At 39.0% G+C, this 14,376-nt stretch overlaps 1 protein-coding gene and 1 long non-coding RNA gene across 8 annotated transcripts in view; one reads left to right on the forward strand and one right to left on the reverse strand.

Annotated features, from left to right (window-relative positions):
- NR2C2 (nuclear receptor subfamily 2 group C member 2) overlaps window positions 1–14,376 on the forward strand; it is a 69,029-nt gene that overhangs the window by 28,751 nt on the left and 25,902 nt on the right. For 6 of the 7 annotated variants that reach the window (XM_061618457.1, XM_061618452.1, XM_061618454.1 and 3 more), the window contains 5 exons: window positions 4,776–4,869; window positions 5,238–5,371; window positions 6,376–6,553; window positions 7,415–7,536; window positions 11,602–11,741. In XM_061618457.1, the coding sequence (XP_061474441.1) occupies window positions 4,776–4,869; window positions 5,238–5,371; window positions 6,376–6,553; window positions 7,415–7,536; window positions 11,602–11,741 (668 nt within the window). Of the gene's footprint in view, window positions 1–4,775; window positions 4,870–5,237; window positions 5,372–6,375; window positions 6,554–7,414; window positions 7,537–11,601; window positions 11,742–12,880; window positions 12,977–14,376 lie in introns of all 7 variants that reach the window. The other variant, XR_009761509.1, reaches the window with a different exon arrangement.
- Window positions 1,152–13,489, reverse strand: LOC133380688 (uncharacterized). The gene is made up of 2 exons (XR_009761510.1): window positions 13,414–13,489; window positions 1,152–2,225 (listed from the first exon to the last, which is right to left on the reverse strand). It is a non-coding gene; the product is annotated as an uncharacterized LOC133380688 (long non-coding RNA).

The following is a 14,376-nucleotide window of genomic DNA, read 5'->3' on the forward strand; positions in this document are numbered from 1 at the left end:
ATTGTAATCAGTCTGATTTTACATCAAACTGCAGTTTCAGATTCAACTGTTGATGCACCCAAAAGAGAAATAGAGCATAACCTCCAGTTTGTCTGTCTTCACAGGCTGTCTTCACCATCATATGAAATCAACCAATAAAAAGACTTTGAAATTAATAAAAATAAATTTGACACTTATTTCTAGGATGAATTATGAAGAAATATAAATTTCTAGGTTAGATTCTATTGTAGAAACAGTAGTAACACAGAAAAGAAGCAAAGTAAGAACACCAACAAACATACAAAAATGTAATTCTCCATCTTTGGAGATGGCAGGTGCTGCCACCACTCACCATATGCACAGAGGCACATTTTACCAAATTCTTCCAAGCTAAAAGGGAAGTGGATTGGACTGTGAAAGACCAACCCAAACTGTGTTTGCATTTTGACAAATTTGTAAGGCAGTACAGTACAGTATCTCAGAGAGGAGGTCAGGTCTTTTGCTCCCCTGGTGCAATCACTGTAGCTGCCCAATTTCCCTGCTTTTAAACGTTTTATAAAACTATCTGTTAGCTATAGGTATATTCTTAAACTGCAAGGTTTTTTGCCTATTAGTGAATTTTATTTTAATGTACTCTTCTGATTTAGTGCTCTTGCCTTTTGTTTTTTATTCTGTTCTAAATAAACTATGAAACTAGTTTCATATGTATTTCTGCCAAGCTCTAAGGATTTTTTTTTACACCTCATGTGCTTAAACCCCTGATTCATGCTATATAGAGGTAAGGGGGGGGGAGATAGGTAGACTGGATACTATCCGTTGTAGGTATTTGGGATCTCAGACATCACCCCTGTCTGGGGATAAAGTGTGCAAAAGGAGTGTGGCAGCAGCTATATATTGGACATGGTTAGATTATCCAGTCTGGCTGCTGGAGAAGGAAGGGACGCAATACAATTAATGTATGACAGAACCTCACCTCAAAGGATTTGTACTGTTGAGATAGGAATGAGGCTGTTTTGAGATTGTAAATTCCACAAGGCAGAGATTTGTCATGCGTCCATCTCTACTACATCATACATAGTACTATATATGTCATACATGGTTTTTGAGTGCAGGCTAATCTTTGGATCAGGTTAGAAGATACATATGGCAAAAAGTTTCAGAATTAGCCATGCTAATTAATTAAAAGGTTTATTATAGGATTGTGTTACGAGTGAGGGCTGCATTGCGTTTCACAATCATAATGAGAAATTGGGGGGCGGGAAGGTTATACGGCTTATAGTTAAAATGGTTCAATGGACTGATTTGAAACTTGACATCGTCAGCAGCTGGCTGTAACAATTTTGTAAGGCACTTTAGGGACAAAGTTCCTCAGATTCGGATGTTGGATGCCATAGTAAGAGCAAGTCCATTGGAGGCATCCAGGGCACTTTTTGATCCATCTGTACTGGATAAGATATAGCCTGAGAACATTGACAAGTTGCTTGACCATCTACCCCCTTAACCCCTGCCCATCTAGGCTTCTTAGAGCCATATTCCATAGGGTGTTGAGTAGGTGGGTCCAGGGAGTGATCAATGCTTCACTGGAGGTGGGGGAGTACCATGGACCTCGAAGGAGGCAGTGGTGTGTCCCCTTCTTAAGAACATCTCTCTTGACCCAGAAGTGTTAACTATTGCCCAGTGGCAAATACCCCCTTTTTGAACAAGGTGCTTGAGAAGGTGGTGATGGTCCAGCTTCAAGCATACTTGGCGGAAACTGATTACTGAGATCCATTCCAGTCTGGCTTCAGTCCCAGTCATGGCACTAAAACTATCTTGGTTGATGACATTTGTCGGGAGAGAGATGGGGGGAGTGCAACCCTATTCCTTCTTCATCTCTTGGCAGCTTTGGATACTGTTGACTACGGTTTCCATTTGGAGCATCTCAGGGAGGTGGGGGTTTGGGGCACTGCCCTTCAATGGTTCCTCTCCTACTTTCATGACCATTTCCAGAGAGCAGTTATAGGAGGCTACAGTTCAGCACCATGGGAGTTGTCCTTAGGATTGCATCTTGTCCCCCATGTTTTTTAACATCTAGATGAAGCCATTGGGAGCTGTCATCAGGAGATTTGGAGTGAGGTGTCACCAATATGTGGATAATACCCAGCTCTCGTCTCTCCGATTGGAATTGGAACAAGCAGTTGAGGTGTTAGACTAGTGCTTGGAGGCAGTGATGGGCTGGATGCAGGCCAATAAGTTGAAGCTGAATCCTGAAAAGACAAAGGGGTTATTTGAACCAAGTTCTCAAGTCCAGGAAGTGGGGAGACAGCCTGTTCTGGGTGAGACTGTACTCCTGCAGGAGGATCAGGTTTGGAGCTTGAGGACGCTTCTGGATTCAACCAAAGGTAGCTTTGGTGGCTATGAGTGCCTTTTTCCATCATCAGCTGGTTAGCAATAGCCTGTTTTGAACAGTGGTGACTTGGCCACTGTACTCCATGATCTGGCAACTTCCTAGTTGGATTATTGCAGTGTGTTTAATGTGGGGCTGCCTTTGAAGACAACTCAGAAATATCAATTGATGCAAAATGCAGCGGCTTGGTTATTGGCTGGCGTTCCATTTAGGTCTCATATAACCCCTGTTTTAAAACAGTGGCGTTGTTTGCCAGTTCATTTGTGGGCCCAAATCAAGATGCTCATGCTAGTGTTTAAAGCCCTAAATAACTTTGGCCCCATATATCTGAAAAGTGTCTCATTCTCTACAGACTGTCTTGGGTGTTAAGATTGGCAGAGGGGGCCCTTTTGGTAGTTCCACAACCATTAGAAGTTGGGGGGAGGGCAGAAGAGGGGTATTCCTGTGGCCCTCCAAGTGGTGGACTTTCCTACCCACAGAGGTGAGTCTGGCACCTTCATTATACAGCTTTTGTCATATGTTGAAGATGCACTTCTTCACCCTGGCCTTTGACACTTGCGAGAGGGATATTTAGGACCCTCCCTAGTTGTGAATGTAGTTTGTTTTGAACTGGTGTTTATTATACAGGCAGTGTGGATTTTTCACATTCCGCAGTATTAAATTGAAAATACCCCCATGCCATTCTGATGCTTTCCATAAGCTCATTTCAAAACAAAACCTTACAAAACATATAGTCCTGAACTCAGAAACGCTTGCTTAACAACCCTGTCAATTTTCATGGCGATACACAAAACAGTCAGAGAGAATCGAGAGTTCAAAATCTAAAAAGAGAGAAAAAAACCTCAGAGCCTTTTTGGACTTTTTTCTCTGAGAGTTCTCATAATCTGTTGAAATTCATTAAAGATCAGCCATGTTCACAGAATACCTGTAATCCTATTATTGACCTTGCCCCATACTCTGACCTTCATGTTCTGCAGTTTAAAAGTTAAAAAAATGCCTGGCTGATTTTTAATTAATTTAAGAAATGCTGGCTTGAACTCAATGATAATGTTGAACGTGCTCAGTAAGAACCAACTGTCAGTGTTCTAAAAGCAGCTATAGTGAATGCACCAGGGGAGCAGGAGACCTGACCTCCTCTCTGAGATATTGGACTGCCCTACAAATTTGTAAAAATGCAAACACAATTTGGATTGGTCTTTCACAGTCCAATCCACTTCCTGTGTAGCTTGGAAGAATTTGGTAACGCGTGCCTCTGAGCATATGGTGAGTGGTGGCAACACCTGCCATCTCCAAAGATAGAGAATTATATTTGTGTATGTTTGTTGGTGTGGAAGTTGATTGGACTGTGAAAGACCAACCCAAATTGTGTTTGCATTCTGACAAAGGAAAGTTTTTTTGTTAACTGAATATAAATATGATTTGGGAATATTGTTATTTGCCTTCATTCTGTAGACATCTGGAAATCTCTCACTGAGACTACATCTTGTTTAAACTGATATGTTATTGTAGGAGCTCTCTATTTAACATGTAAAGCATCTAAAGACTGGTTCAATCCAGATTTGCTCTTCTGCAAACGAAAGAGCTCCTTTCTTTCATAAAAGGGACTGTACTCCAGCAAAAGTTCTCGCTGGAGGAGGTGGAGAAGCAGTTCTCACTGATTTCCCCCTTTCCTCTGTAGTCCCCCCTCCTGAGTTACCACCCACTGTTCCAGAGGGTCCCCCAAACCTCCTGGCCACATTTGGGGGGGTGCATTTACAAGGGTCTGCGGAGGAGAAGAGGAATTAGCAAAAATCGCTCTCTTGCTCCTTCCCCCCAGTGTGAGTATCCCATGAGTGGAGTTCCAATTACAGGGTATCCGGGTAATCCTACTGTGTTTTCCTATCTGTATAAGGATAGCCAATGCTCACATTTTAAATCAGCGGTGGCTAACTCCTTAAATTTTTTTGTTCAGGCAAGCCTATCCAGACACATAGATGTTGATCTGTTTAATTTTTTTAAAGTTAGCAGTTGTTTTAATAGTTTTAAATATAGTTTAAAATTAAATTAATTTGAACTGTTTTATTGATAATTTTAATGTTTTTTGTAAACCGCTGGAAGGTATTTACATTCAAGCAGTATGTTGTTGGATTATGTTGTTGGATTGCAATGCCCATCATCCCTATCTATTGGTCATTCTGGCTGGGCTGATGGGAATTGGAATCTAAAAATATCTGGAGCACCACAGATCAATCACCCTGCTTTAAATGCAGCTTCTGCAAAGGCAAAACCAGAAGATATTTTGATAGAGAAATCTCAGACCGCAAAATTGAAAGGCATAACAGTACTTTTCATAATCTAAAAGGAAAATAATGTAGTTCTTTAATAGCAGTTTACTACTCATACTCCTCCCCACCCCCCAATTCTTGAACAGATCAGCTGGCCTTCTTGATTCAGGGATGCTTGTGAATATCCAGCAACCACTAATTCGGGAAGATGGCACAGTGCTCCTGGCTACAGATTCCAAGGTAGCATTTCCTACATTTCATTGTATAGTCAACATTTTGTTACTTCACCAAGTTGCTTGCTTATTCTTTATGAAACTACAATTCCTCAATTGAATTCTGTGCTTTTTTACACACAACTATTCCAGGATGAGTATGTGGAGTAGAGCATATTCCAATGCTTGACTCCATCAGCTGGCCCATTTATATTGTATTCTTTTATTTGTTTTTATGTATTAATTCAGTGTAGTTTTTAACTTTTTCCTCTTGACTTTAAGCCACTTTGAACCCATGTAGGGAAAATGGCATAAATGGTTTTTAATAAATTGTGTGTGTGTGTGTGTGTGTGCACATGCACACACTCACTAACATACATCTTTTTTCTTTTGTAGGCTGAGACAAGCCAAGGTGCGTTGGGAACACTAGCAAATGTTGTAACTTCACTTGCCAGCCTCAGTGAGTCAGTTAATAATGGAGACACTTCTGAAATTCCGCAAGAAGACCAATCTGCAAGTGAGATCACTCGGTATGTACTTCATATTAGAAGCTTACTTGGCTTGTCTCCCAGCAGCATGCCAGACTATTGATAATAGGCATTGCCCTATATTCAGACATCATTGTCTAGTCTACTTTTGTCTGTATTGAGCGTCTACCATCAATCTGTTTAAGTTTTCTTATTCAACTTAGCATTTCAGGAAATAGGTTATAAATAGTAAGATAAAAGAATGCTGCTGATGAAGATTTTCTAACTGAGGGTTTTTAAAAATCCAAATATTTTTAATTTTCTGTGTTGTCATAATTGGACAGCACAAATGATTCTACTACAGAGTCTCTCCTTAAGTTTGTAATAGATGCAACCTACAACAAAATGTTGCAATGTGGAATACTTCTGTCCAGGGTTCCAGCCATTCAGTTTCATTTACTGAGCACGCTCAGTCCTCATTTAGATTGTTTTGAAGGAAGGTTTCAGCCCTTAGGACTTTTATACCTCTGTAAAACTTGGAGTTCCCCAAACTTGCTTATACCTCCATATTGTGTGCCACTTTGGTAACATAAGGATATGCACTCAGTGGCCAGATTTGCCTGTCACTATAAGCCAAAGTACGGGTTACCAGGACCACAGCAACATGTGGGCTTCTGGTGAGGAGCTTATAGCTGCTTTGCTCCACCCTGGACTTCTTTCTGCTGTTTAAGCTAAACCAACCTTTGGCTTAGGTGTCATCTGAATAAACCTTGGAAACAGCTTAATCACAAGCTCACCTTCAGACAACACACTAAGCCAACCTTTGGCTCAGCTCCCTGTGGTGCAGGAGTAAAAAATACCAGGGAGGAGCAAAGTGGCTGGGAGCCTGCACGTTCACGCAGTCCTGGTTAGCTATAGTTTGGCAGAATCATGACATGCTAACCCGGCCAGAGCATGAATTCACTATTGATATATATGATGTTTACCTGCAGATAGAACTATAAATGACTTTATATGTTAATAGAAATTGGAGGAATCATATCTGATAGATTTACTCTTCTTTGCAGTGCATTTGATACTTTGGCTAAAGCACTTAACACCACAGATGGAGCAGCAGCTCAGAATCTGGCCGATGGGATGGATCCGACAGGCGGTGGGAACATTCATGTAATCAGTAGGGATCAATCTACACCAATCATTGAAGTTGAAGGACCCCTCCTGACAGATACTCATGTGACATTTAAGGTGTGTGGGTTCCTAAATTTATTTGGGCAAATTTGTTAACAAGCAGAAACAAGTCAATGAATAGTCCCTTCACTTCCCATGCTGTCTATTTTCCTTGAGAGTTTACTATTTTATTACAACCTCTTCAGCTGCTGCCCAGTAATCATAATTTATAAAGGAGGGTGTAATATTTCCCTTCAAACCACAATAGCAAATTAAACAGATTTGATCATGCATGCTTTCTGGCATCTACTGAAGTTTTCTGATGGAAAAAAGCTCTCAGGTTTCAAAAGATTTGAGAGTTGGATACACTACTCTTAACTTGGAATCCTGCATTGAGCGATGAGTTGGATTCAATAGCCTTATAGGCCCCTTCCAACTCTACTATTCTATGATTCAACGTAAGTATAAAATGGAAGATGTTTATAAGCATGTACCAAATGCCACCCATCTGTAAAATATAAAAATGAATTTGCAATGTATTCATCAATTTCAAACTGTTCCATTTGTTAAGGGTTTTATGCAGAGTACCTTAGTTACACTATATTCTCAGTTTTGAAGTGTGAACCGTAACTGTAAAGTAGTACTGCAGACCCTGTTTTCAATTCAAATAGATCCTGTGTGTGTACACAATATGTAGCTTCATTTTCACTTTTGTTTGAGTCTGGGAACGCTTTCTATTAAGAAAGCTGGATTAAACTAATACAAATATCTGAATACTTAAAACAATTAACTATATCAAGTATAAAGACATACAGTATGTTTATATTCCTTGACAAAATACTCTGAACATATGTGTTGTACCCAAGATGCATCTATTAATATATATATATTTTTAAAAGTATTTGAGTTTTACACATGTACATTTCTGTTCTCTTCCAGTTAACCATGCCGAGTCCAATGCCAGAATACCTGAATGTGCATTACATTTGTGAGTCAGCATCCCGCTTACTTTTCCTGTCCATGCACTGGGCTAGATCCATTCCTGCTTTTCAAGCACTAGGGTAAGAAGATGGTTTCTTTTTCATTTTTTTACATAAGGAATTAGTGGAATCTCCTCAATCTATACAAGCTGTCAAAATGTAATTATTTCTTTTGCAGAGCTGAATTTAAAATCCACATTTTAAATGGTAAAAACAAATTAAAAATAAGATGGAGGCAATTACTTTTCTTCCAGGTTGCAACCACAATCCCATTTTAAGGCCTGTGTGTATGTGTTTTTGCAGGTATTAATTGTCTCTGACCTTTTGTGGGCATGTTTCCTTGGCTGACTTTGTGTGTGGATTGCATCTGTTACTGCTGTTTGAGAGTATAAATTGTAATCCATATTGTTAATTATTACATATGTGGTTAGTCTTGCTTGAAGGTTCAATTTTATGATTTGGTGAAGAATTTCTATTTGATTAAGTACTTTTCATTGTAGTGCTTTTTAAGTTGTATGTGTTTCAGTGTGATATAGACTATAGGAGCTTATTTAATTTGCTATTGACACACTGTGCTGCTGCCTGTCCAAGTGTTGTCTTGGGAAACCAGACCTGTTGCCTGCAGGCCACACTCCAGTGCTCTTTGTGATCGAGGGTGACCTGGCTGGGGAAGTCTGCACAGCTGTAGGGAAACTAGGCAACTCCCCTTCCTCACTTGATTCAGATGTCATGATGCCCCACTCCTTTCACATTAATCCTGCTTTCCCCCACCTGGTGCCACTAAGTTTTTCCATGTTTCCCACTCCAGTCATCACAGGACCCACACCCAAGTCTGTTTCCTCCTCTGCTAAAATTGTGTCAGTCCACCTAATGACATTCTCTTCTCTTGGGTCCCACAGCTCAATTGATACCTCACTCTGCTTCCTTCTGTAGGATGGCTGACACTTTCCTATCCCTACCCAATTATCACTGGAATCACCTTATTATCTTCTCCACATCTTCCCATTAACCCCCAACCAACTGATAACCTAGTGTCTTTTCTATTTCCTTATTTATCCCAACCCACTCTCTATTCTCCAATAAAACAATACTACAAGAGCATGAAAAATTTTCTTAAGGGTATTGTTTTCTTAATTTAGTGTAAAGTTGGGAGAAATAAACTCAAACAAAAATCTACCTTACTTGTCTGGCTAAAAGCTTAATTTCCTGTATGTACATTGTATAACTTTAGAGAGTTGCTTTCATTATGAACTCAACAAAATGAATGCGAGGATTAAAAGTTGCATCCAAAAATGAAAGGCCTCGGCTTGTGTTTCTTAGCTCCAACTTCCATGACAGTCTCCATTCTCCTTTGTCTACTGCCTTGAGCAATGTATTTGGAGAGGCAGTACATAGCTAAATATATTTATATATTTATATTTAAAATCTAAGTCTACCCAGCACTCCATATACCTTTCATCTCTCCAATTTTGTTATTGCTTTGTGTGCTTCTGGGATATGAAGCTGGCTTGTTGAAACTATTCTTAATGTTAAACTACAATCCCCAATTTGGATGCAACAACAAACTAAGTTTGGGGAAAAGCTAAAATAAAATCTTCCAAAGTTGTCTTCCAAGCTGCATTGGAGGAGGGTAGGAGAGGAAGCACTGGGGAGAGGAAGCACATGAGGAGACTAGGTTCATTCACATTATGTAAAGCCATGGGTTGTCAGCCTTGATTTTTGAGCAAGTACTGTGGGTGCCATCCCTCTTGGTCACACACAGACAGGAAAAAAAGCAGATGCATATATACTTTGCTTTTTTTTAAGGGACCTACATAGATGTCACATCCAGTAGAATTTATCTGAACCTTGAAAAGCACACAGAGGTGAAAGACAAAGCAGGGATGAGAATCCAGCTGCCTCCTTCAGCTCTGTATACTTTTCAAGGGAGAAAAAGGTAAATGCCCTTGGCACCTCATGACTAAGGGGACAGTGAAGGGAGGTACTCAGGGGCTTCAGAGGCACCTGGGAATATCTTATGGGCATTGCATTGGGAACCTCTGGGTAAACCATGTTTTAGTGTAAAATTCAATGTGGCTCTTAATTTCAGTTCAACTGTAAGAAATGATTACACAGATCCTATTGTTTGTTTTTGCTAGAACATTTTATGTCTGTTTTGAGGAGGGAGGTTAAGCAATTCAACTAGCCAGCACATTATCTTTAAACAAGAGTTTTACAGTTCTTTTTCTGTAATCAAGTTTCTACTCATTTTTTTAATTGTGTTTGAAGATTTCTGTGGAACTTGGAAAGAGCAATGTTGCTCTTTGGTACTGGCTATGAGGTCGTGAATGACTGAAGTAATAATAGAATAATAGAACACTGTATTCTGCATTGTGATTATCATCAGATGCCTGCTCCATTAAACAATCATTTGGAAATCAATTAGACCTATATATTCAGAGAAGATATAAGTTAGATAAATTCTCAGTGCCTCCACTGCATCATCTAAGGCTATGGATATACAAAGGCATTGCATTTATTATTGTTTATATTGTATGCTGTGTTGTAAGTTACCTGTGCTCCAATTCAGAGGAAGGGTGGGCTATACAAATGCAGAAGTAAATAATATTATTATTGAATGTATATCCCGATTTTATCCTCACAACAGTCCTTTGAGGTAGGCTGAGAGAGTGACTAGCTTAAGATCACCCAGTGAGCTTCATGGCTGAACAAGCATTTGAAGCTCAGTCTCCATAGTGTGACACCCTAACCACTACACCACACTGGCTGTCCCTTATAAGGCCCCAAGTAATCATAATTACAGCTGGAACACGGATTAACAAAATTATTATTTCAGCAACATGGTGGAATTCTGGCTCCTTAACAGGCTGAGGGGAGGAAATTCAAGGTGGCTACTTTTGGAGTAGGGATGGATCTTCTTTTCTTGTTATTTGTACTTCTTTTTTGTTGCGAAGATAACAAAAACATTGAGCCTTGATACAGTGTCATTCTTTGGGAAACATAAGAAGGAAAGATGGGTGTTGGGACTTGTAGTCCTGAGACAGTCAGGGGAACTGACTTTCCCCGTTAGATAAATGGGGAAAGTTCACTGCCCTAACATCATCCAAACAATTATCGCATAGTCAGAAAACGGGAAATAGTGAGAAGTACATGCAAGGTAGTGTGTGATAACTGAGGTGAGCCAACCCACAGACTACAAGTAAAATAATACTTAGCATTTTTGTAGTGTTTTCAAGTGTTCAAATCATTTGAAACTATCTATTATCTCCACAATTGCAGGCTGAGAGAGAAAGAGGTGGATACCTACGGCCATTTAGTTCATGGTACAAATGAGATTTAAACCTGATTCATAGCTCAGCTTCTATGCTATGTCAGCTCTTGATTATTAAACCCTAACAATGTACACACACATAGATACAAATTAAACATAAAGACAGAAATATTAATCTCATTTTACAAATAGGTAGACCAAGCCTGAGAGATGACTTGCCCAAAGCTGCCTGTGCATCAGTGCCACAGATGAGGAATCAGGTCTTGAGAACAAAGGACCCCTACAGCCAACTGGTGTATCCAGAGCTGAACATTCTTAAATATACCGTTGCAACTATGCCACAGTTGTGATGCCTCTCTTGTATTATACTTGTTGGAAAGCACTGTTGGTTTTCATCATTTTTTGGTCTCTCCTGCCCCTTGTTTTTTAAAAATGTCTCCTGTTAATTGTGTATGTGCATGTCCATATTGTTCCACCTTTTGATTACAATCTTAACTGCATGTTTGTATATAACTTTACATTTTCTGTGTTGCTGTTCATCTTGGACACTAGATGAGGGGTGGGGATTCCAAAAATATTTGGAAAGAGGGAAGCAAGCAAGGGAGGTAGTAAGCAACTGCCACATTGTCCACTTTTCAGGTCTTCCAGCCATAAATTGGCCCTCCTGCAAACTAGCACTAATTCTCCAATTGTTTTCAGTACAGCAACACCAGCCAGTCAAACATTGCATGAAATATCAACTTGGAAATAAAATTACCTACAATAAAATCCTAATCCAGCCCTAATGCTCAACAGTTCAGAAAGTGAATTATAATTTATGCACAAAAATGGTACTGATGAGTCTTACTGTAATTATTTGCTTTCATAATTTTTAGGCAGGACTGTAATACAAGCCTTGTGCGTGCCTGCTGGAATGAATTGTTTACGTTAGGCCTTGCACAATGTGCACAGGTGATGAGTTTGTCAACTATCCTGGCAGCTATTGTCAACCACCTGCAGAACAGCATACAGGAAGGTATGTGTGGTTTATTTTTTTAAAGGCTGTGATTCTAAGCATACTTAACTAAATTTAAACTAAATCTAGCCGCCCTGAATGCCCTGTTGTAGGGTAGAAGGGCGGGACAGAAATATTTTAAATAAATAAATTTAATAATGTCAGTAGGATTTAACTCCAAGTACATGTGTGGAGAATCTGGGTGCTAAAAGGATCCGTTGGATAGAAGTACAATTATTACTAAAGTAGACATGGACCACACATGTCAGATTGTATATTCTGCTGCTATCTTTGATTAGTGTGGAAACTTTGCCCACTCAGGAAGGCAGGGGGAAAATAGATCAAACACTACAATATTTATTCTCCTGTACACATCTTTGCTTCCTATTGTAAAGTTATCCATGAAGAATTTACTGACTTTCATAGTACTGTTATCTTGGGAAGAACTATACTTATGAAACCAAATCAAATGGTTCTTTAGGAAAATACAGGATTCCTTTGGCTTTTCAGTATTTTTTTAATTTTTAAAATTCTAGGCAAAAATTTTAAACAGCAAAGAAATATATTGGAAATGCCACATGTGGATCAATTATTGTAGCTTATTTAATAAGCACTTGGCAGTAACATTTGCTAAATGAAAGCCAGTGAATAGCCACCTGACTGCATTAGAGTAACTGTACCTGAGAAATAAAGACACATGGATGAATTTTGGCTTAATTCTTAGCAAAGGGAATAGATAACTATATACTGTTGGGAAGTACTTAACTGGATGTAGAGATTCTGAACTGTGGAATAGCTTACATGGCTTGTAAAAAATGGTCAGTGTTTGGTAACAAACATTGGCAACGTGTTTGTCTGGAATACCATACCTTTCTATTCTTGCCTGCTTTCATTTCTGGATATAGCAGAGTCTGTCCCAAGAATGTTAACCTTGGTCCAACTGATAACAGAAATATCAGTTGTATTATAAAAACTGTATTCTAGAACAATAATGCTATATTAGTATAGGCACATGTATCTACAGGATAACTTTTTTGGTGTGGTGGGTTTGGTTTTGGCTGTTTTCATTGTGCTTGTTATGGGTCTAGAAAAATAACGTTAGCAGTTACCAGCGTTTACTGATTTAATTTGTTAAATCCTTTCAAACTTAATTATAATAGGCAGGTTCCGCCCCCAACCAAGGCCCTCAAAACAAGAGAACTGATGTAGTTCCTCTGGGCAAGGAAAGAGGCAGGATATTCAGAGGCCATGGAGAGGTAGGTGCCCTACGTTTGATTAAGTGTAGGGCTGTAAGATTTTCCAGCATCCCAGATTTGTGGAAACAATAGGCACAGTGAAGTTACTGGCCTCATAGAAAGCAACAGATAGATAAGAGAGCTTGCTACAACTATATGGTTGTAGTGTACTACGTTTAATTCAGACTAGCTCTTTGTGGCCAGGCATAAATAGAATAATTAAAATATTATTTCTTGATCCAAGTATTTGAGCATTGGTTAGTCAGATCAAATAGAAATATCGTTGCTGTCCTCTGATCAAGAGAAAAGAACACCTTGCAGCCTGAGGTTTACGCAACATTTAATAAATGTAGATTTGGGGTTTTTAATATTTTGGTGGCAGAAGATCCATTAAAATCTATAGTATTAACCAATACAGGTCAAGGTAAAATATTTAAGCCACAGTGAAATTTACTTACCTATTCATAGGTCACACAGTGTGCAATTCTTAACAGAAGAAAACGGGGAACTAGTTCTGAAATAGTAACCTTGTATCCAGAATCTTTTTCTATAAATAGCACATCTGCTCTGCTGCATTGACTTACATAAATACAAATGTTGCAGAGTGAGGGGGAAAACAAGAAAATATACTTCATACTGAGTAGGAATCCTTCCATAAACCTTTACACTTTCGATTCCTTCACATTATATCTCTCCTCTAAAGACCAATGTCAGATGCTCTTAAATTTCTGAAAATTTGCAATAGAGATTGCATTTTTCCTCAATCATTTCAAGAAGGAATTGAAAGTGAATGGAGAAATGGACAGTCTTGAGCTGTTATCACATGCTATCCTTTCCCCATACACACTTCAGCCTAGCACCAGTTCTATAGTTTCCCACCTAGAACCACCCACTTACCTTGTGCACCGCTCCATTTATTTTCACATTGTCGCAGTGGTAACAAAATGGCAAGGGGTATGTTTCTGGCATATGATACATTTAGTGGAATGGAGGAAAGTTATAGAAACATTCAGTTAAAACTACATAAAAAGATGAGGGTAAGCTGCTCATTCTAGTCTGAGAAATACATCAGATATCTCTAAATATGTTTATATAAATGAAACTGTCAAACATCTAGATAACATGTTTGTTTGGGTGATAAATGTTAAGGTACTTGGCAGTCTGCTTCTAAGTCTCCAGCGAACATTCGATCATATCCCAAAGGCTCTGTAATCTAATACATTTGGACCCTTCAAGTTTACAGATTAAAATCCATTGAGTAACCAGGCATGTAGAAAACAATCTGTCATATCTAAGAATGAAACCCAACAATTTGATACATGTTTTCATGAGAGACTCCATAGGTTTGAATAGTTCAACATTGGGTGTAATCTGAAAAGGCTAGATATTTGATTGACTTACAAATAATTTTGCACTCTCTT

This window comes from Rhineura floridana, chromosome 3 (assembly GCF_030035675.1).
Source record: "Rhineura floridana isolate rRhiFlo1 chromosome 3, rRhiFlo1.hap2, whole genome shotgun sequence".
In the NCBI taxonomy this organism is placed as follows: Eukaryota; Metazoa; Chordata; class Lepidosauria; order Squamata; family Rhineuridae; genus Rhineura; species Rhineura floridana.